General features: G+C 39.4%; 3 protein-coding genes across 6 annotated transcripts; all 3 read left to right on the top strand.

The window, feature by feature from the left end:
- Positions 1–40: 40 nt before the first annotated feature.
- Positions 41–4965, top strand: ankrd54 (ankyrin repeat domain 54). Its single transcript, XM_084745227.1, has 8 exons — positions 41–806; positions 2554–2601; positions 2682–2780; positions 3025–3096; positions 3382–3429; positions 3726–3850; positions 3951–4058; positions 4210–4965. The coding sequence occupies exons 1-8, from the start codon at positions 413–415 to the stop codon at positions 4282–4284; spliced, it is 969 nt and encodes a 322-aa protein (XP_084601353.1). The 5' UTR covers positions 41–412; the 3' UTR covers positions 4285–4965.
- A 987-nt stretch (positions 4966–5952) lies between these two features.
- hmgxb4a (HMG box domain containing 4a) lies at positions 5953–14223 on the top strand. Of its 4 annotated transcripts, none has more exons than XM_084745225.1 (13): positions 5953–6030; positions 6736–6811; positions 7920–8056; positions 8183–8258; positions 8358–8948; positions 9885–10088; positions 11435–11613; positions 11862–11943; positions 12062–12126; positions 12247–12343; positions 12438–12601; positions 12799–12921; positions 13518–14223. In XM_084745225.1, exons 2-13 carry the CDS (start codon positions 6790–6792, stop codon positions 13560–13562), a joined length of 1785 nt encoding a protein of 594 aa, XP_084601351.1. In that variant the 5' UTR covers positions 5953–6030; positions 6736–6789; the 3' UTR covers positions 13563–14223. The 4 variants fall into 4 exon arrangements, with proteins under 4 accessions (XP_084601351.1, XP_084601349.1, XP_084601352.1 ...); XM_084745223.1 differs by having other exon boundaries at positions 5964–6030; positions 6736–6826; XM_084745226.1 differs by lacking the exon at positions 5953–6030 and adding an exon at positions 6100–6521.
- Positions 14224–15583: 1360 nt separating this feature from the next.
- Positions 15584–18987, top strand: LOC146309739 (GTPase IMAP family member 9). Its single transcript, XM_084744193.1, is given in 2 exon segments — positions 15584–15760; positions 17101–18987. Coding segments are annotated over 2 exon segments (1035 nt in total). The 3' UTR covers positions 17959–18987.
- Positions 18988–23546: the final 4559 nt, after the last annotated feature.

The following is a 23546-nucleotide window of genomic DNA, read 5'->3' as shown; positions in this document are numbered from 1 at the left end:
TCGATTGGCTGCCCGAATGCGTGGATACTATTGGTCGGGAGCTAATGAACAACACGTAATCTGATTGGGTCGTCACTGCTCTGAAGCTGTTGGCTGCACAATGGGTGTGCCTTTTACTACTTCTATCCGATGAAATGGAAAATGTGAAATAGGGGACATTTTGGTGCTTGAAAGGAAGGGTACAGTGAAAATCTTGCAAATTACCCGGGATGGAGAGACTTAAATGAGGGCTTCTCTGAGCTGACGTGCCGTGCAATGGCCTCAGGCATCGCTGACGGAGCAGATCTGCCATAGTCAAAGTTGACTCCACGTATTAATGACGGCTTTATTTCCTTTTCGCACCAGCGGGAGTAGTAAGGACCGTGTGCAGCGAGTGTAGTATAAACACAGCATCCATATGCCACGATAAAGTATGGACGGGTGGAGCCCAATCGTTGCAACAGCCTCGGATAATGAGCGATCCAGCTCCGAGGGGGAGTACATGGTGGAGCCGGGACCCGAAGACGAGAGCCGGGAGGCGGAGGGCAGCAGGCAGCAGCGGGGTAACGTGGAGGGGATGGACGACGGGAGCACCGCCGCTGTCGGGTTCGGGATAAGCGGGACAGGGGAGGGGAAGGTGGTGTTGGGTCGAGTCGGACAGAGAGACGACAAAGAGCTCAGGTACCTGCACTTGTTATGGGAGCCGGGACGAGCGGAACTCGGCGCCGGTGGTGTAACGAGCAAATTGGGGAAGATAACGGGGAGCAGGGCCCGGCGGCACCAAAGAGTGGTGCGGAACTTTGGTCCTATTGGTAAAGATATTTATGGTAAGAGTACATTTGGAAAATAAATGGGTGTTGTGTGTGCTTGTCTAAGTTAAACTACAAAAGAGAAGCTAATGTTTACGTGTTAATAAAGCTATATCACAGTGTAATGCAGTGAGTAACAGAGAAAAGACGATATTTAAATGGACAGTTCACTACACTATCAAAGATTCATATTTTCCCTTACCTGTTATGCTGTTTATCCATCTGGATAGTTTTGGCGTGTGTCGCTGAGTTTTAGAGATGGAACTAGATGCTGAAAGCGCACCCCAGAAAAAAAAGACATTTGAAAAACTCAACATCAATGTCTCTGTCCAGAAATCATGACCTGGTTATCTAAGGTAACCCACAGACCTTGCTGTAGCAAATATTTTCTTTCTATCGTCCACCTTCCCTATCACTGTGCAGATGGAAGTGTGCATCTACTCATGGAAGAGAGGTTCCTGCTCCTGACAGCACAGGATGTAACCATACCAAAAACTCAACTGATGTGTACAGCATTTTTTCGTTCATATAAAATTGTTTTCCCTTTTAAAGTGTTCTTCCTTTCCTTAGTAGTCAGCCATGACCCAATTATGTGCAAAAAATTGGCATTAATTGCATTTGGCAATGAATGCTTGGGTTATTTTTGTACTATGGAGTGCAATGAATGATTATCTTCATTGTCAATTCTAATCTGTAATCTGTCCAGTATTTTCTTTTCTCGATCAGTTACTTTGTCTGTAAAATGTCAGAAATGGTGAAAAATGTCAGTCTATCCCAAAGCCCAAGATGGTACTGTCAAATGTATTGTTTTGTCCCCCACCAAAAATATTCATTAGTCAAAAAATAAACAGAAAATATTTACATGTAAGGAGGCGAAATCATGGAATTTTGACTTTTGTTTTCTTAAAAAATTACTCAAACCAGTGAATCAATTATCAAAATAGTTCGTGATTAATTTAATAATCAATTAATTGTTGCAGTTTTAACGTACAGTTACAAAACAAAAGCAAGGCATTGGTCAGTAGCAGTCCTTACATTAAGTAAAATTAAATATTTAACCATGTGATTGCATGGTAGATCACAGTCACCATCTGGTAATGGTGGCATCCTCAGCTGACCTGTATCCTCTTGTCCATGAGTAGATGCACGCTTCCATCTGTGTGATGTTGTAGTTGGCAGGTGTAGTTTGATAGAAAGAAAGTTGTTCCTCCATGAAACCGCTCACAGAAAGGTCTATGGATTATCTTGAGTAAGCGGGTCATAATTTCTGGAAAGAGACAGCTCAGCTCAGTTTTTCAAATGTTTTTTTTGGTGCTGTGAGCACCACAAGCTGAGTGCTATCTAGCTCCATTATATTTGAGAGAAGACATAATGGCCAATATTTATGGCAAATATCTGCAACTCAGCAACTTAAACCAAAATAATCTAGATGAATAAATAGCACTACAGGTAAAAAGAAAAAAATATTTTGGGGTGAACTGTCCCTTAAAGCAGTCTTATTATGATTACCAAAGCTGTAGCTGCTATGAAGTTCACTCTCTTAATATCAGTCATTATTTCTCCTCCATGTTCAGTGTTATACTGATGAAAAGTACATGGACAGTAACAGTTGCCATATCAGTGTAAACACCCCTCTTAAAAGTGCAAAGCCACCGATCCTGTGAATGATGTCTTTGTTGTGCTGGTGTCACACAATCTGAGCCCATTCATCCAATCATAAAGCAACATTTACATACTTGTGACTTTGAATGTCTTATCTCCACAGGTGTGAAAAGACTGAGGGAAGCAGCAAACAGCAACGACATCGACACAGGTATGAAAAGTGAGGTGATGCAGTAAAACAAGAAGGATGATTGCAGGCTATGTTTTGCTAATTAGGTTGTCTTCTTCCAGTGCGAAAGCTCCTGCAAGATGACACAGACCCTTGTGCTGCAGATGACAAGGGAAGGACAGCTCTTCATTTCTCTTCCTGTAATGGCAACGAGAGCATCGGTGGGTTTGTGATAAGAAAGTCACGACAGCATCAAAGGAAATCACGCAATGCTTGGAGCATCATGCAGTTTGAGGAGAGGGATGTTGTTGTCATTGCCGTCAACTGCAGAAGTTGTTTTCTCTACGTTTTCCATTTCTGCATCCACAGTTTTAGTATCAGTGGTGGTAAACTCCAAAATTTAAATAATTAAATGTTAAATTAAGTTAATTACATTTTCAAATGTCTTTTTTTTATGACTTGTAGTGCAATTGTTGCTGAGCCACGGCGCTGACCCCAACCAGCGAGACAGTCTGGGAAATACCCCCCTCCATCTGGGTAAGAGAGAATAATCAGCATCGCCTGTGAAACCTGTAGCACTGTGGTCAGTATTGCATATGACTGTGGTTTCACTCTGACACGTGCAGCTGTGCAGCTGCTTCATGCTCACATCTGTTCAAATGGACACATGCAACTTAAAGCAAGATTTTGGGGATGTTTGTGCATGCATTAGGTGTTTTAAATACTTATAAAATGTATAAGAGAAACAATAATACAAAAACGACGTACATCAATTCTTGTATTTGTCTTGCAACCTGCTAATTGTGACCTGTGTTTTTACAGCGGCCTGTACCAACCATGTGCCTGTAATCACCACATTGCTGAGAGGAGGTGAGACCACTGTAGACGTGTTCACTTCTTTGTGTATACATGTTGCTTAGTTTCCCATCATAGGAGGGCTCATGTAGGAGTTAGCTGAAATTAAAGAGGAGTAAAATCAATGTTTTATGGGTTTAAGATTTAAGATTTCCCAATACCATTTTTCCTTCCTAGTCCCTGAACTGTTGTGAAGGATGTTGACAAAGGTTCAGAAAGGGGCGGGATTTAGGAACGATCAGTTGAGAATCAATTGAAAGTATTTAATAAGTATGTGACTGAGATACTGTGCTCTTTTTATTGCTGTTTAGGAGCACGTGTGGATGCCCTCGACCGAGCAGGCAGGACGCCTCTGCATCTAGCACGCTCCAAGCTTAATATTCTGCAGGAGGGAGATTCACGCAGCTTAGAAACCCTGAGAGGGGAAGTCACACAGGTAGAGACCGCACTAACGTGCTTTGCTAAGTAGTGGACCATGACTCGTGGCTTTGTGTAAATCCTGATCGTGTTTTGCACCTTTCTACTTTCCGTTGCAGATTATTCAAATGCTGAGGGAATACCTGAACTTAATGGGCCAGAGTGAAGCTAAAGAGAGGCTGGAGCACATTTCAACACAGCTGCAGCACACTCGCACCAAAGAGCAGGTGAGACCCACATACATGCAAAACAAAACAAGATTTATGGTCCAAGAAAACATCAAAATGTGTGTTTTTTAGGTTTCAATATATTGATTATTTATTATCTATTACTTTTCACCATGTTACATGTATTATTTTGTACATGTTTTTTTTCCAGGTGGACGAGGTGACCGATTTATTGGCCAGTTTTACATCACTCAGTCTACAGAAACAGAATTTGGGAGATAGGTAGAATATAAAGTGTATAGAGAGGTGAAGTCTTGCTCCTTCTCAAGCAAGCCTCTGCTCCACCAGCTTTGTCAGACAAGCAAATACTGAATTATACTGCTTGGGTTTTCTGTCCATATTCCAAACTAAATATTTTTTACAGTCCTACAATACTGGACAGTAACATTTGAGAACCTTGTTATCTTAACCAAGATCGAGACCAAAAATCTTGTTATCTTGGTTAATATGAAAAGGTGCTCAGATTTTAATGCACAGTACTGAAGTGTAGTTTATGGAAAAAAGACAGAGTTAGCTAAGAACCCCCTAATGGAAAAAATCATTCTTAGCAAGAGGCTAGTGGAACAGAAGCTAACCCTGAAGTACAGTGGGACATCGGCTCTCTATTGTGTGGATGTGAGTGAGAGAGAGTGTGTGTTTGTGTGTGTGTCACAGCAGTGTGCCAACATGTTCTTTGCCTGCCATTATTAGCTAAGTTTTATGATAATTATGAGACATATTTCTCATGAAATGATTAAACAGTTTTCACTGTTGTATTTTTGGTTTTCTCGTCAACAGCATCTTTCTATCTCGTTGCCTTTTCTCTTGTGCTGCATGTCATGTTTGTATGTGAACTGTACTGTAAAAATTGATTTGGCTGTCGTTGGAAATGGATATATGTGAATCAATAAATCAATATGTTTGGCTACATTTGTGCAATGTTATTTTTCATACAGTACGAGAAAAAATGGTCTACTTATCTGGATTTCTGTTAGAATTTAAAGCTACAATAAGGGATTTCCATATTGTGATGATTTTGGAGGCCCGTGTGGAAAAAAGCGGTAGTGTTTCCTCCACCATAACTGCAAAATATAATGTCCTTCCTTTTAACTGGCTAACGAACTACTCACTGTAATTCTGCCTGAGAAAACATAGTAAACACAGACTCGCTTTAATTGATTTCACTGATGATCCAACTCAGTTGCAGGCCTTAACAATAACTGTATAAAAATAGCTTGCCTTCCTGCAGATGGTCTCGACAACTTATGTTGGTCTTTGGGGTTGGATAGTAACAGATTACATGTCACTGGAATTAGGTAATCAGATTCCAAATAAATAAGTAACTGGATCAACCAAGATTACATTTGAAAAATGTTTAATTAGATTATAGTTACATTGTCAAGGATTATTTGATTACATTTTTCATTAGGTGTCTTCAGCATTTAATTATGGACCTTTTGTTCATGATAACCAATGCTCTAATGCTAACTCATGGAAAACCTATCTGGCATATAGAGTTATAGAGACAAGTGCTCCACAAAGATGATCCCTATGCAAAAATGTACTTAAATTGCAATGAAAATGTTTTGAGATGTTTAAAAAGAAAAAAAAACTCAAATGTTTGTCTGTATCCATTTTAGTATAAGATGTAATTCCGTTACTAATTACAAAAATTGTGTATTTAGAAACTGACTATATTTCAAAGTAATCCAGAAAAAAAAAATAATGTAACCTGACCCAGCCTTGTAGGTCCGTTTCTCAACTAGTTAAAAACTCTTTGTTGTAGCTTTAATTTCAATGAGAGGGTCTTCTCTAGATGTCATTGATGATAGCGGGTTATTTTAGCTGTAGTAAGTGTCCTGCTAATATGGCTTCTTTCCTCCACGCTGATTGGCTGCATTACCAAAGCCCCTCCCCTACATGGACACGTATTGTTGTTTCGCCGATAATAAAAGATGGCGGCTGGACCCGCGTAAATGGAGACCCCATAGAGGTAGTAATATTTAATAAACCCATTATTTCATCTCCTCCTGGTGTTTATAAAGTACACATGCTACCGCCCTAGATGAGATGAAGACACGAGGCAGGTTAAATGCATGTCTGCCGCTGTAATTTGTGCACTTGAGGCGACCGCGGCCTAACTGTGGCTGAAAGCCTCGGTCTTTCCTCAGCTGCTGTTACCGGCCGGCTGAGGGCACGCTCGGCGAGACGGGTTGGAGTAATGTAGATGTTAGGAAGCTAGGGAGTCCAAGTAAATGGAGAAGGGGTGTGTTTGTGTATCTTTATGAAAGTAGGCGGGAATTTGTTTAGCTATCATATTTTGTACTCTTTTGTGAATGACAGACCACATCGTTATTGTAATATAACGCAAATTGTACTTTACCTAGCTGCCAACCAGCACTTCTGCACTTAAGAGTAGCGTTATGTCCAGATTACCTGCAGCTCCAGTGCTGCTTTCACTGGGTGCTCTGTGCAGGACTACCGGTAAGCATGAATAGTTGGAGCACCAAGGAGCTATTTAGGTGTATCTCTTACCTATTTTGATGTAGGAAACGTTACGAGATGTGAAAAAATGAAGAGACAAATTGCTTTCCTCTCTGTTGTTGTGCAACAGGAAATTGCTCTCGTTTGTTTTGGTAAAGAATACATTATATTAAATACCTTAAATTGTGTTTGCATTTTTTTCTTCACCTAATAGGTCAGCATCCTGTCTTATTTTGTCAGTGACATACTGTGACAAAAAGAAGGAGCCATGGCTTTCGAGGAGATAAAGGGTAAAGGAGGAATGGGTAAATTCTGCCTGTAAACTGAATTTAATTTTGCTGTGTTCTTACTAGGACTGGGTGATACAGCTATATTATATTGTTACTATGATATGACACTAAATATCGACTTAGATTTTAGATATAGTTGTATATGTCTAGGGTCTCGTCTTTTCCTGGATTCAGAGGGTATCTTACAGTAAAGTAATGTAATGTTCTGAACTTAAAAGACTGTTCTTGCTGTTCTTTTATTAGCTTTTACCCACATAGTATTATATCCACATTACTAATGTTTATTTCTCAAAATTCCCATTGTATACTGTACAGTCATCCTTACAATATTTTTGCAATATTGATGTTGAGGTATTTGGTCAAAAAATATTGTGAAATTTGATTTTGTCCATTTATTCGCTAGCAGTGCATCATATTTTATAAGATCATCGCTATGTTTACACTATTCGAGAGTTTACAGTGTTATTTTAGAGAAATTTTGTATATTGAGATGTATATTGTGTATTGTGAAATAGCCTAAAGATATCAATATATTATATATAAGCAATATTACCCAGTCCTTGTTCCCACTGTTCAGGCTCATCAAACACATGCATTTGTTGCAGTCAGACACACAATAATAAGTAGAGACAACATGGTGAAATGTAAATTCTGAATGCACAAGAAGGGAAAACATTTCAAGAGATGTAAATGTAACAAGAGCCATTATAAAGGCTGTGTAACATATTCTCAATTTTAGCACATTTTTAGTTTTAAGGTAAGGATTATAATAGGGTGAATGACTGTTATCACACATGGATGTGACAGTCATCTACTAAACCCTCTACCATCGTAATATTGTGATTTAAAAGCTTTCTGTACTTGAGATAGTGTGTCTGCTCAGAGTTGCCTGCTAAGCTGACAAAAAGACAAAAATGAAAAGAAACTGTTTTTGCTGCTTGCACTATGTCTTCATGTCCCCATTATTATTTTGTTGCAATATCTACTTAGTACGGCGAATCCAAGATTACATTGGTCCTTCCTAAAACAATTATATCATCATCATCAGGATGTTTCATTGTGGACATCGCTCAACCCTACATTATAACTCTCACTTCTTGTATTCTAGATATGGGGATGGATGGAGACAGGGGTCTTGTAGCTGGTCGTAGCCAGAGAGAAAAGAGGAGGTCATACAAGGACCTGCTGAGGGAGGAAGAGGAAATTGCTGCTCAGGTTCGGAAGTCTTCCAAAAAACGACCCAAGGTAAGTTATCTCTCTACAATAAATTGATCTCACAATAATATCATGGGAAGCTTTTAAGATATTATGCTGCTAGTTATGGTGTTATAGCACATTTTAATGGAAATCAATTGTGTTATTCCAAATCAGGATTCAGAACTTTTCATGCTTGGCGGGGAGTCGCACAAAAAGAAGAAGAAACATAGTGATGACTACTATTACAAAGGTGAGAGGTTGATAATTTGTAATAATCTTTTAATTCAGCAAAAAAGAGGCTCTGAAATTGTATTTACTTTGTGCTTTTCCTCTATCGTCCCTGTATCAGACTATGATGGGTCAGGTCCACCTCCCCACAAGAAAAAGCACAAGTCTGCAGACCGTTCCCCTCCTTTGTCGTCCCCCTCATCCTCCCACCCGACAGATACGGCGATGGGGCTCCTGCAGGCTATCACCTCTCCGCTGGCCACGGGTTCAGACCCAAGCCCCCACTTGCACAAGAAACCCTCCTACCCCTCCTTCTCCTCGCACTCTTCCAAGGACCGCAAACGTGAGAGCAACAGCAGCGGTGGAAGCAAAGGGAGCCACTCCTTCTCTCACTCCCGCCCTGTGTCTTCATCGTCATCTTCCTCCAAAAAGCACTCCTCCTCCTCTTCCTCAAAGTCGTCCCTGTTCCACGGTGGAGCTCCCAAAGAGGAGCCCCTGACGTTACGCGAGGCTGACGGGCTGAAGATGAAGCTCATCATGTCGCCAGAGAAAGAGGAGGGAGAGAGCTTCCCATTCTCACCCCACTCATCCAAAGGAGGTGTAAAGAAAGAGAAAGAGAGAGACAGGATGCAGCTCTCAAAGTCACCCAAGAAGAAACTACAGCAGAGTCGAGATCCACTGCCTGTGGTGGGGAAAGAGGTGGAGGTGGAAGGTAAGATGGCCCTAAATTATATTTCATGTTATTTATTAATGTTAACTTGTAGCATTTACTTAACTTTACACTAACAAGACAAAAAAGATGTACTCTGTATTAAATTAGACAAAAAGTAGCAATAATATGTTCTTTTTTTGACAGTATTAGACCCTTTATTTGAACCTTGTTAGACTTTATGAGAGATTAATCAGCGGCACATTACAACAGACCTGTACTGTAAATGAAAGTTTGTTGATTTCACTTTAGTTTATGGTGCAGTTCTGTTGTCCCTAATTACTCTCTAATAAAGTTTGGTAAAAAGTTTTCATCTGATTTGATACAAAGTACAGCTTATTACGTCTTATTACTGTACTGTAAACGTGTTTTTAGGCATGTTTCTACAATTGAATTGTAGGAACAAGTGAAATTTGCAAAAAAGAAAGTTGCAGTGTTATTTTATTTTTTGTATAATTCATTAAATGTTAAAGGCAACTTATTCCAGGGAGAATAAAACCGCATTGCTCTAATTGTTCTAAGTAACCTTACCTCAAAGGATTTCAAAAATTCTCTACTAAAATAGGCTTTATTTTGAAATGAAGACTATATATATATATTTCAGTCTCAGTCAAAACAGCAAGCATAAAATTGTGACAAATATGAAAGTACATGAAGCATTTATAAATAGTAATAACAGTGACAGACCTTGTGTTCTTTTCATTACCTTTGACAACATTGTAACTACAGACTAATGATGATTGGTCAAATTTGCAGAAAAGCTGCAGTGATAGGACAAAATTGTAAGACTGTGCACAGTTCAGGATTTAATTAATTTGTGTTAACTGTTGCGATTGCAGCTTCCTGGAGGGACTGTCCAGTATACCATACCACCTTAAACTATTCATACCTGTTTTATTTTGTTTATTGATAATCATTGGTGTGCTCCCTGTCATACAGGTCATTATGGAGGAGGCATGGGAGATGATAGCTCTTCGTCTGGGGGTGAACTGGAGGCTGGTGAACTGGTCATAGATGATTCATATACACACTTGTCAAAAAAGAAGAAGAAGAGCAAAAAGAGTAAGAAGAAAAAGGACAAAGAAAAAGACAGAGACAAGGATAGAAGTGGAAAGGACAAGAAGCACAGCAAAGGATTTGGAGGTGAGTTAATTATTTGTTAATAAATAGACTGTAGTTGTTCTTACAACTGAGTGTCTTTTTTCTCGCTGTGTTGTTTCTGTGAAAAATTGTGGGAAAAGGTTGTCATTGTACTCGTGTCTGTTTTGGATATGAACAATAGAAAGTTGGAGATTTTTAAGTTTATGTCATGCTTTTGCTGAGCAGGGATGAATTCATTAATGCACTTATTGTGATATATAGCAGTTTAGTAGTAGATGTAAAAGATTAAAGCATTTAAAGGTCCAGTGTCTGTGATTTAGGGGGATTTATTGGAAAAAAAATGAAAAAAGTATTCATAAGTATGTTTTCATTCATGTAAAATCACCTAAAAAAGTATTGTGGTGTTTTAGTTACCTTAGAATGAGCCATTTAAATATTTATATTTATATACAGAGGGTACAGGTCCTCTTACATGGAGGCCACCATGTTGCACCCAGAGGTAGTATTAGACTTTTTTGTTTTCTGTCACTTTGATGGACATATTCAGAAAAAAATCCATAATAATCTACAATTGCCTGTCATTTTAATAATTTTCATTTTTTTTAATGACAAAGAGACATAGACTATTTAATAGCATTTAATTTTCAAAAACGACTCTTATCATACAGGCACTTGCTTCATCAGGAGCACACACCCGTTCTGCAGGAGTGTTGGGGCTGCACCCTTCTGCAGCCTGTAGTGGTCAAAGACTGTACTCTGTTTGACAGTTTTGGGTGTGAATGTGTGAATATTGCAGTAGATATAGTAGTTATAGTTATATATAGTACATAGTTACAGTTTTAATCTGTCACAGTCACACAGGAAGTTATTTGTTTAATGCACCACCAAATTTCTTCAGTATCCCAGAATAGACAAAACAAACACTGGCTAAAGAGAGGGCCTTTCATGTTTTTCATGGCCGCTATAGGAAGAAGAGGGTGAGGCGAGGTGTTTGCAGTCTGTAAGCTCAATGCTATATCCCACTGCTTTTTCCCAGTACTGGAATTTAACTTTGATACAATCAAATTGATTTTTCAGAGAGTATGCTGATCTCACTTTGCAGTCTAGTTAACATCTCTTTCAGCTGGCTCTTTAACACTGCCCCCTCCCCCTCACAGCCCACCTGCGACAATTCTCCTGCTGTTGTCAGAAATAAGAGCGAGTGAGAGAGCACAGCTGATCCTGGTGTATCGGTGTTGAGGAATATTGAAAAATCAATATTTTCGACAACACAAGATTCCACCCAGTCCTACGCACTGGTCTTTTGTCTTAGTGACAGCACTGTGGATTTGCCAGTTTTAAAAATGAGTGCCACCAAAATTCAATCAAGATTATGCCACTCTCATCAGACTCATCGAGGAGCCACAGCCACTCCCACCCCACTGTCACTCACAGCGCTGTTGGTCCAATGTATGCCATGGGCACACCCGTCCCTCCACACCACCATCAAGGCAACGATGGAATGACAGAGAAGAAGAAGAAGAAAGAGGGGAAGGATCGGGACAAGCATGAGAAGGACAAAGATAAGGTAGGACACTATTCAGTCATACAGTATTTCTTGCAACAGTCAAACTGGAAAATGAGCTTTGAATGACAGAAAACAGAACTGATTGTTGTGTCGCTGGCTTTAAATCACCAAAGACTCAGCAACCGTTTTAAGACACAAGACCAACATGTGTCAAGACTGTTTTGTGTTGCTGACTATGCAAACACACTTTGACAAATTTTACCGCTAATCGCTGCTGTTTTTTTCTGTTGTGCTTTGTCCTCTTTTAGCCCAAGAAGAAGAACACATCAGCGTATCAGGTGTTCTGTAAGGAGTACAGAGTCAATATAAATGCAGAACAGCCGGGACTAGGTGGGTAATACAGTGATATACAGTATAACTCGTGTAATGACAAAGAGTGGTATATTGTCCTTTCAAATATCCCTAAAATACACATTTTAACAAATATCCTCACATGTCTGATCTGCAGTCTTTGGTGAGCTAAGCAAAAAGTTGGCAGAGGTGTGGAAAGCGATGCCAGAGAAAGACAAATTAGTAAGTTTATTTTTTTCTTTTTGTAATCAATATTAGCAAAGTTTTTGAGTATCACTGTTAGGCTTGCAGTTGTAGTGGTGCACCAAACGCCCTGTGCTCTTCATTTGATCTCCTGTGCAGGTTTGGAGGCAGAAAGCTCAGTATCTGCAGCACAAACAGAACAAAGCTGAGGCCACCACAGTCAAACACAAGAGTACCAGTGAGAGCAAAAGCAAAGGTATCTTCAACTGATTGATAAGATAGATTTGTCATTTCTCAACTCTCCGTCTTCTTGATCTCAGTTCTCATTACTGCTGTTTCTGTCATGGAAGTTGTAGGAACGGGAACAGGGATGGTGTCACCGAACAGGGCGCCTGGTACTGTCTCTCTGTCGCCTGCACGAGTCCCAGATGTGGATCCCATTGATGCAGCAGCTCACCTGCAGCTCCTGGGAGAGTCCCTGTCCCTGATTGGGCATCGATTACAGGAAACAGAGGTATGTTTCCACATGCATGTGTGTACATGCTGGATTTTCAGGCCAGTTAACAGTGCTTCTGTTAAAAGATTACATTTTAACAAGAAGATTCAATTTAGGAGTTTGTCGACAACATTTTCTGTTTGGAGTGTAATGTGTAGTTTTGTTACTATGCAGTGGAATAAGTGAGTCATGCGACTGTTGTACCTTTGTGTTAGGGGATGGTGGCAGTGTCCGGGAGTCTGTCTGTACTTCTGGACTCTATCTTGTGTGCACTGGGACCACTGACCTGTCTCACAGCACAGATACCACAGTTAAACGGATGTCCTCGAAACGTCCTGGTATAGTATTCCCATTGTTAAATTATGTATAAATTAAATCACTCTTGGTGTTTGCAGCGTTATAACTAAAATTTACCACTTTTTGTGTAGATGTCCAGTCTGTGTTGAGGGTAGTATAGTCAGTTGAAGCAATAAATCCCTCAGTGTGTGCAAGACATTGGGGTTTTCCTTCTTGCAGAACCATGCCAGCAGCATTTTCACCACCTTATAGTCTATAGCTATTAACTTATTGGCCAAAACATAGCGTTAGGTGATAAAAATATGCATCTAACATGCCTCCAGGCTTCCCAGAGGAGAACTAGAAAGCCAAGCTGGCCTGTAGGTCTTCCTTAATACAGATGACATCACTGTGACATCACTGGTGCTGGAAAAACAGATTTTGCAGCAGGGGAACTCAGCTTTCTCAGCCACCTTCTCACATACTGAGGATTTTGATGACATAAAAAAGTGGTGAATTTTACCTTTAACATCACAATAATGCAGATATTTTTTCAGTGTGAACTGCATTTCTATATAGATTCTTGTGTTTTATATGGTAGTTATCATGTGCATCTTTATTGCAGTTTTCTAACAAAGCACTCTCTGTTTTCTATCAGTCGAATACGTTGGACAACATCGCCTACATCATGCCTGGGCTGTGAGTGAACAACAATAATCAGCGTGGAGTGATCTGGCATCAGAAGTCAACCTTGTTTGACTGAAGTGGTCCTTTACAGGAGTGACCCTTGGACTTTAATTTAAGCCACTGCTTGGCATCTGAAAAAACTTGGATATTTCTAGTGTCAACATGTTTTTAAAGTATTTTTTTAAAAGCCTTGTACTCTTAATTTTCTAATTGTTCTATTTTTAAATGAAACATTTTACTGAACACGTTAATCTCTCTTGGCATGTCAGCTTAGTTTTACTGTAACTGTACAGTGTGCTGTTTTATGAATGGGTGTATGTACTGTGCTGAATGTATGTGTGCCTTTTGTTTAGCTATGAAGTGGGTTTGACTGTTATTTTTTACAGAAATGTACAGGAACATTGTAGTCATCTTTTTGGACATCATCAACATAACATAATATATTTGACACCTGCTTAGTTTTTCTTTAACAATGTAAAAAGTGCTGTCATGCCTTGCTGTTTTATACATTTGATATTTTGCTCTGCGTACGGCGGTTAGATTTGACTGTACTGTAGAATTTCAAAAGTGATTGAAAACACTTTTAGGTGCAACCATGTTGTAATCAGGAGCTGTTCAAACAAATCACTGTCAGACATCTAATTAAATGGCAGCATTAAATTATGATCTGTTCCCAATTGAGCTTCTGATTTTTTTTAACAACCTTTCCCTGTGGATGGCGTCAGTAGGTTCACCGCTTTGGTCCAGACTGAAAAATTTCAGCAACCTTCTGGGCGGAGAGCTGCCAATTTTTGTACAGATGTTCATGGTGGCCAAAGGAAGAATTTTGAATTTGATACTCACATCAATAATGCAGTTCAATTTTTATGCTAAAATATTGGTGTCACATTGGGCTGTGGGTAATTGTGAGGTTTTTTTTTCTTTTTTCTGTTTTTTTTTTTTTTTTTAAACAGATGAATCTGTAAGTAGTCATTAGTTGCAGACCTATATAAAATAGCTCAGATGAGCTTGACCAGCTATAACAGTAAGTTGCTGCTCTTATATTACATTAATGCATGGGTAATAATAATAATCTGATAAAGTAGTCACACAGGCCATTTTTCTGCACTGAGTCACCTACTTTTAATACCTTACATTTTCTTGATTATACATTTTTAATAAGTAGCATTTTCAGTGCAGGACTTTTTATTGTAATAAGATTAATCAAATGTCAAACTGCCCTGAAAATACCAATTGAACAACTGTAAATATCGTAAAATGATGAAAAACATAAATCAATACTGACTTCAACTTAAATCTCATTTAATATTAGCTGTCTGACTGTATTTCAGGCCCATGATGATCATATGAAACCTCATCATATGTATCATAAAGTCTTAATGACACGACACATGCCTCTTTATATCTCATGTGACAACACACCAGTGGGCTCAAATGATAAGGAGAGTGTTTTAGCGGCTGACAGCCCTGCACCAGACACCAGACACCACCACAACAGATGGAGCTGTGTTCACCTCTGCCCAAGTCCAGAGACAGAGGCAGGGCTGAGTCAGCCTGCAGGAACTAGGAAGTGCGTCCATTCCTGATTCAACAACACTAAATACGGCAGACAACAGGAGCAGAAATGGCAACATCTGCTTCACAATCAGGTAGGCTGCATCGGTATTTTAAAACGCGTGTGAACGGCTGTGTTTGTGAGATATTTACTAAGAGAGAAGTCAGGAGACGCAGGCGGGGCTCCTCTGACTGTTTTCGCTGTGTGCGGTGAGATGAGACAGCAGCTGCAAAGGGCGCTGCCACTGCTTGGAAATGTGATTAAACGAGATCATTTATATCAACTGACCGCCATCATCAACCAGCACTAACAATAAACAGCTGACAGACACCACTTCTACATGCGCGAAAAGAAAGATATAAGAATTCAAGTTATTTTATTGTCCTAAAATGCCACCAGTGCTCTTTTTTAGAAACTTGTGTACACCTCTGGACGGCATAGAAAATGTAGTATCTTACTTATTAAACAAAATGCAGTGTACCATGACATGTTGCTGTGTGTGCTGAGCAGAGCTGAGGTTGGTGGTGCTGGGCCGGACCGGGGAAGGAAAGAGATCAGCAGCTGGCACCATCCTGGACCTGCAAGACAGTCAGCAGGGCACAGACGCTGCTGTTACCCAGGAGTGCAGCAAACACAGAGGAGAGGCTGCAGGCAGACAGGTAGGCATGAAAAACTATCAACTATCTTTTTTAAAAAGTTAAAAAAGTATATGTGGACATAAATCAGAGGCGACACAAGACTGGAAGTAACAGCATCATCAAAGAAGAAGGAAAAAAGTTGAAAAACTAAAGTCAAGGCAATTGGCCTTGCTATTTTCTAGACTTAAGGCAAACTCATGCTTTTTTAAATAAACTAAAACAAGTTTTCTGATGCATAATCTTTTCTTGAGATGATTTACTTCATCTTCAAGTTTTAGAAACCTCCCAAAAATTCTGTTTTTCAGAAATTGTTGAAAAAACTCAAAAAATTAGTGACAGTTGCTTTGAAATTATGATTTTTCTCAACTTTATTAAAAAACACATTTAGCCTTGATATTGCTAAATTTGTAGACTTACATATTGGCTTTTGTTGGTTTGAATCTCTCTTGAGCAATGACACACACACCTCTGATAATCAAGTTTATAACCAACAGCAGCATCTTTTTTCTGAGTATAAGTATGTAAGCCAAAAGGCAAAATCATACCCATCATTGCTGCTAAGTTATAGTCCTTCAGCTTTCAGTTCAGTTTGATTTGTCGACACCCATGTTCGCTGATGGTAACAGTATGAATGTGTAATAATACAGTTGTATTTAAAATTACCCATTCTTCTCAGACATTCAAAATAAAAAGACCATGATGAAAAATTATGTTACATGAAACTTGATATAGTTATACCATATTTAAGTATAAGCAACTAATGAAAATAGATTCAGGTTGAATTTTAGTGAAATAAAACCCGACATGACAGCATCAGCAAACTCTTGTTTGTTTGTTTTCATCTACATAAATCATAAGGAAATGCAATTTGTGACACACCACATAAATGAAGAAAAGTAATATGTCTAATGGAAAAAGTGATTACAGTTATAGAGTAATAAAAAAAAAATCACATTTTATTTTTTTTTAAAACCGTCCTACTGTGAGTACACATAATATGCATATTAATACACATACTTGACTTTTTTATGATTCAAATTTTATTGAGTTTTCTCTATAGACAAATACAAAAGTTCTAAAAGTACAAAAAGAAAGAAAAGACATAAGCATAAGGATACATATACATCTGCACGCATAGATACTTGCATACATCCATACACATATGGATACAAACACATGCACCTACAATACCTGCATGCACAGGTAGTTACTGTTTTGCTTTACATAGATTCCTGTCTTCCAATCTTGTATTCTATGTCTTATTCAAATATAATCTGTATAAAGTCTTACTTGGGCTGTGTTCTATTTCTTTATAGTAACATACCAATATGTAGCATTAATGTACTTGAAAAACTCTGTAGGTGGTGGTTGTCTCCAGTCCAGCCTGGTTCAGCTCAGACTGCGACCCAGAGGACAGGAGAAGACACATATCCTCCTTTATCTCCTTATCCAGCCCTGGACCACATGCCTTCCTCCTGTGTGTCCCTGTGAACCAGTCAGCTGATGGAGAAGCGAAGGCGCTGGATGTCCTGACGGAGCTGCTGGGCCCCTCTGCAGTCAGCGCAAACACCATCATACTCTTCACCCACACTGAGGAGCTGGAGGAGGACGAGCCGCTGGAGGAATACCTTCTCACGTGGCGCAAGGACCTCCAGGAGCTGGTGGAAAGATGTGGCAACCGCTACCACACCCTGGAGACCCGCAGTGGGGAACCAGAGGAGAGGAAAGCTGTCGAGGAGCTGCTGGAGAAGGTGGAGCAGGCTGTGGCTGAGAGTGAGACACCACACTTCAGCTGCCCTCTGTACCAGCAGGCTGAGGAAAAAGTGAGAGCGAGGCAGGTGGAGATGGTGAGACAGAGGAGAGGAAATGACCCAGCTTCTCCCACAGACTCCCCGCCAGAGGAAAACGTGACAGAAGAAGAAATGGAAGCAGTCCGGGACGAGGCAGAGAGGAGCGTAGATGACTTGAATGTGGATGTTGATAGCATTTTCCCCTCTGCCGGTGTCTTACCTTCGTCCGCTGCTCCCTTTTCCCTCTGGGGCTTGTGGGAGAAGCTGACCGGCTGGATGAAGTGGCTGCAGTCTTTTGTGAGAAGGGAGGCCCTGCTGGGAGCGCTGGTCGGCCTGTTTGTGGGAGGGCCGTTTGGAGGTATGATGGGGGCCACAGTGGGCTCAGTGGCTACTGAGGTGAAGAGAAGAAAAACACAGAAAACTAAATGAGAGATCTCATTTTAATGTATTATGCTTTACGTCGCACCTTAAAGTCGCCTCACTGTGATCAGCACACTAATGTATTACTGAGCTATTAGATTACCAGCTAACATTTGTCAAAACAGTATTTATCTTTGACCACTGAGAACCAGTATTCACTTTCTATTTCAGAATGGGCGCCAATCTCTAATAAAGAATACTGCTTTATTAATAGTTTATGTTTATTTTATTTAAGAAGGGACAGTGCATGTTAATAATAATGATCACTTAAGTCACATAAGTGTGCTGGATTTTAACCATATGGCCTAATTTTCATCTGCAGTCCCTGGCAGGTTAATAGTATATGCATATATAAGAAAACTGCTTGCTGCTAAAAATGATGCTATGAGACTAGTGAGAGTGAACCACAACAATAAATTTGTCCGTCAGAGAAGACCCATAGGAAGTGAAGAGTGATCATTTTAACCCAAACCCAGATCTTTCCCTTTATGTCTCTAAACCTGAGAAGATCTTAAACGCAGTGTTGTCACATTATCAGACATATTCTAATAAGTATGTGCAATGTGCACAATGAAGAAACATGTACAAATCTCATGAAAGTTTCTCATCTACACACAACTGCTGGAAAACACCAAAAAAAGCCTCACAGAGCTGTGAGGAACTGCAGAGTCAGGCGGCAATATTTTGTGTGTTCATCGTCATGATTCATTTCTGTGTGTTTTAAACTGGGCCACACAGCTCTGCAGAAATTTAGAACTGAATTTACTAACTTTAAACCTAGTTTTGCTTAGATTAAATTAATCTTTGTTGGTGCAACCCAGTCATAATTTATTAACCATTAAAATCTTATCAGTATCAACAGCTAAACTCCTTAGGCTTTTTGGAAAATGGTTAAAAAAAAAACACTTTGTAAAGAGGCAATACTAAGAATCATCTACATGGTGGAGACATTGACCTTTATATGGAGAAATTTAAATTTTGAGGTGAACTGAGATACTTATTTACCGCTTACCAAGCAAATAAAAGCTGCTGTTTAAAGTACATTTCACTGTTTTTTCTCTGAAATCTTTGAATCTGAATTACTTTATTTTTGTGTGAGATCTAATTTAAGGATGTCCAACAAGCGTCAAACATAAAGGCATTTATTTCATGAGATGCATTTTTGTAAACAGCTTCAAATCAGTAGTAGAATGATTTGAGTGGAAAAAGTTAGTTGTGGCGCAGGAAACAACACGCTGCATAAACTCAGCTGAGCACTAAAGCAGCCGTCTCTCCCAGACTCTCTGCTCCTTACACAATGGCAAGTCATGGCTTTGACATTGATGTAATTGATACTCTGCTAAAACCGTCAGTCAGAACCCATCCTTACATCTCTGTCTCTTGTTGCTGTCCCTCCGTCTCTGTAAACTGCCGGCGGCTCTGCCTCAGGAACAGCTAGGCGTTTCCGAATGTGGGTGGTCCGGCCGGGGTGGGAGGGAGGGAGACAGAGACAGAGAATTAGCCCAGCTCTCATGTTTCCCAAAAAGAGAGGGGAGGGAGGGAAAGACGCGAGAAAGAGAGAGTGAGTGAGAGGCAGCGAATGCGAGGGAGAGGAGAGAGAGAGAGAGCGAAAGGCAGAGAATAAGCTCTGGGACTACATCTGTCTTCCAGATGTGGCCTCCACAGTTGTCTGAAACAGGAAAAAAGACGGTTTTAAAAGTAAAGGAAAATTGGTGCTAAACAGTTTTTTATTGTTAGGGATTACACATAGTATAGAGTACAGTATACAGAACCAGCTTAAGAATCCACCAGCCAGGATATGTTGCTTTTTTTTCTCTTCATGAAACTGCAATGAAACTGCACACTGGACCCCTTGAAGTTAATGTATATGAAGGAACACCTGTCCAAATATTATTCAGTCTTAGTGGATACACATCATGGATGAGACAGAGAGAGCAATGATAGAGCTGGCATCATGGAGAGAGAAATTAATGAGATTTTTTTTTTTTTTTTTTTTTGGGAGGAAGAGGAGGAATTTGTTTCTTCAGGAAGATACAGGGACACAAAAGTATCAGAGATCAAAAATAGCAGAAAAGTAATCCAGCTCTGCGCCAGAGCGTCAGTGGCCAATATCAGTCCTGGAAGATGAGACATCATGAGGACAGAGAGAGAGATGATTTGTGCCTGTGTGTATAAGCAAAGCCAAAATCTGAACAAACATGTGAGGGAATCACCAGTGAGCCATCATTAACACACAGGCTGTAATTTCTGCTCCTCTCCCTCACAGCGAAAATGTTGTTCTAAGGGCCCTTGTGGTCCCTCGTCGGATTGGAGGGGCAGGCGGTCCACTGTGAGACGTGGACACCGCAATATTTTTTTGTTATCATCGCGCCCTATGGGCTGGAAAAGACAGCAAGCCAAAGGAAAATAAACAAGATGACACAGTTTTTCCTCAACAGCACAGAGTCCCATTTCCTGTCGCTGCTGCTTTACATGGACATCACACTTTATCATTTGGAGTCTTAATAATGGCTTCAGTTTTTGAGTTTAACTGACTAGGACAGGATGTCGCTCAGAAAATTTCAATACCTGCACAGGTAGCAATACTTTGGCTTTTATACTGGTTCCTCAACAAGTTTTTGTGTGTATAATCAAATTTTAACAAAAAGAAAATTACATTACACATTATGGTACAAAAGGAGGAAGCTGTTCAAAGCACTCAGCTGGATAACTGAAATAAAATGAAGAAACTTATGAGATATCTGTATAGTATTGGACAATATATAAAAAAATATAAATAAATGTCAAAATGCATTTTTCGATACTCGATATTGAGGCAGTTCAGTTGGTGCCATTAAAGTATCCAAGTTTGGTACTGAGACCTGGATTGTTTCTTCAGAGTCACAGATAATATTCAATATTTAACTTTTAAACATTCAAACTAATTAATCTGAAAATAATAACTAATCATTTCAAAATGCAGAGAGAAATATCAGAATTACTCCAAATGATGAAGAAACCCCCCACAGAGTTTTAAAAAAATCCTGAATTAATGACGTTACAATTACTTATAAAAATAAATCATATACAAAATAAAGTAATATATTTCAGAAACCTAATTTTGATAATAGAGCGCTCATTATTTGTTTAATTTAGACCTGTCAAAAAAAGGTTGGTGAAGAGACTGCAGCAATATGTTAAATCTGTCATATTGTGCTGATTTTGGAAGCCCCTGTGGAAAAAACAGTAGTGTTTCCACAGTAATGACCACGAGATATAAAGTCAAAAATAAAATAATCTAAAAAAAAAAAATCATCTGTTGCTTCTTTCTAAGTAGCTAACACCATATTCACTGAAATTCTGCCCAAGAAAAACTTGTTTCATCTGATTTCAAGAAGAATCCAACCTGGTGACAGGCATTAAAAACAATTAAACAGATATAGCATGTCATCGCAGGGATGGTCTTGTTTACTTATGTTGGTCATATTGAGGCATCAGTAATAAACTGAGATTGTTTTATGACCAGGTAAAAACTCCTTGTAACTAGCTTTAAAGTTAAAAATACAGAAGTAGCAAGAATGCTGTGTGTAGATTCAGATAAAACCAAAAGAAATTAAAAAGACGCACAAATGCTATGGATCAAATGTATAATATCCAAGCTAGCAATTCAAGAGGACTTTGTTAACAATGTGACCTCAGGCAGCAATCTTTCTATGTGATCCCAGGCTGTTAGCGTGTGCCAGCAGGGCTGAGACAGCGGTGTCCAACAGCCGGCTCTCTCCTGCTCTCTCTGGGTGTGCTCACTGTGAGCCCTCTCATCTTTTTCCCATTAGTGCTGTTTTCATGTTCCTTCCTAGCGTGAGCGTGTGTGGCTGCAATTGTTTATGAAGCAATGCTTGCTCCATCCGACTGTGTGTTTTTGTATGTCTGTCTGTGTGTGTGTCTGTGTCCAACATGGATTTATGTAACCAATTGCACAGAACGCCGTAGAAAACAAAATACAATGAAAGTATGTTTAATTGTATTTATTTATTAATTCAATGTAAATTTGACAGTGCACAAAACGTCATTTAGAAATTGGCCTGATGCACGTAATAATTTTAACACTCTAAGTGGTAGAAAGATGCAAAATTTAAAAAAAAATTAAAATTTGTTTCCCCAACCTTATTTTTTAAACGTACCTCCTGTCAGATGAACTCAGTTACCCCAACAGCAGTCATGTTCCAAATCTGTTCATTTGAACTGATGTCAGACTGGATGTTATTTAACTACAGAGACTGTTTAAAAGTAAATACTGTGGAAGTATTTTTAGGTTGGTTTCGTAAGGTTTGCATTTATAGATTACTACTAGTGGCAGGAGCTAGACGTGTATCCAATACTTTTAGCTTGGATACACATTTTTCTTGATTACTTTTATTATTATTATTATTATTATTATTATTATTATTATTATTATTATTATTATTATTATTATTATTATCCACTACTTACTTATATTTTTCAAAAACTGAAAGAGAAGGCATCTGTATAGTATCTGTCTCCTCAGATGAATCTGAATGAAAACTCAGGTATTTAAGCCCTGCAGCTGACATAAAGCAGCTCACATCCAGAATCTGACCAGAACGTGTCTCTAAGGTGTCAGGACAGACGGAAAAAAACACAAAACAGGAAAGAAGCCCTCAGATAACATGAGTGCAAAATCACCCACAGCTGCTGAGGTTAGGGCTCCGATGGACACACACTCACACACACTGAACCAGCCGCACACGAACCAGCAGCTGAACCGCTTTTGGGGAAAAGGAAAGGCACGACTCAAGTGGAGGTGCGCTGGCTGAACCGGCCAGCGTGAGAGTCACCTTTCATCCTCTCACGCCAGGCTGGCCTGACCTGAGCCCTGTCCAGATGTGACCGAGGAAGTTCTCTCGTGGACAAAGACTGGAGAAAAGACTGGAGACAAGAAGGAGGAGGAGGAACAGACTTACAATTAAGCAAAGGTTAGCAGTTGTCTCATGGTATGTTCAGATTGCCAACGACAAAGCATCAGGCTAATTTTCAGTGACTTCTTTCTGTGTGTCGGGCCCATAAATCAAAGTTTAGCCAGCCTCAACTTTGTTCAGCACTCAAATGACACACTGATCTGTTAACCAATCATTTGTTTTTCTTTTGTCACTTCCGCATTCAGTCTCCCCACGGTTCCTGTACTGTGTGAACAATAGAAGATGATTCTTATTCTTACCCACCCCAGCCTCAGCCGTGTTAACCTGCGGCTCGCTGACAAGAGATATAGAAGTATCCACTGCCAGAGATGGAAAGTAACTAAGTACAAATATTGTCTGTACTTTACTTGAGTATTTCTTTTTTGGAGAAATTTTACCTTTACCCCCAACATTTTAACACAAATATATGTAGTTTCTGCTCCTTACATTGTCAGAACAGGCTCATTACATTATTTAAAGGAATTATTGATTATTTTTATTTTGCATCATTCCCAGCATCAAGACTGATTTCAACCTAAATTGATGGGACAATAAAACATAGAAAAGAGTATTCCTTGGTATATCGATCAGGGCTTATCTCACATGAGCATGACAGACCTAATAAGACAAAAACAATTTAAA

The sequence above is a fragment of the Lutjanus erythropterus genome, chromosome 19, assembly GCF_056507025.1.
Source record: "Lutjanus erythropterus isolate fLutEry1 chromosome 19, fLutEry1.hap2, whole genome shotgun sequence".
Classification (NCBI taxonomy): Eukaryota; Metazoa; Chordata; class Actinopteri; order Lutjaniformes; family Lutjanidae; genus Lutjanus; species Lutjanus erythropterus.
This window is presented reverse-complemented; position numbering and strand designations above follow the sequence as displayed.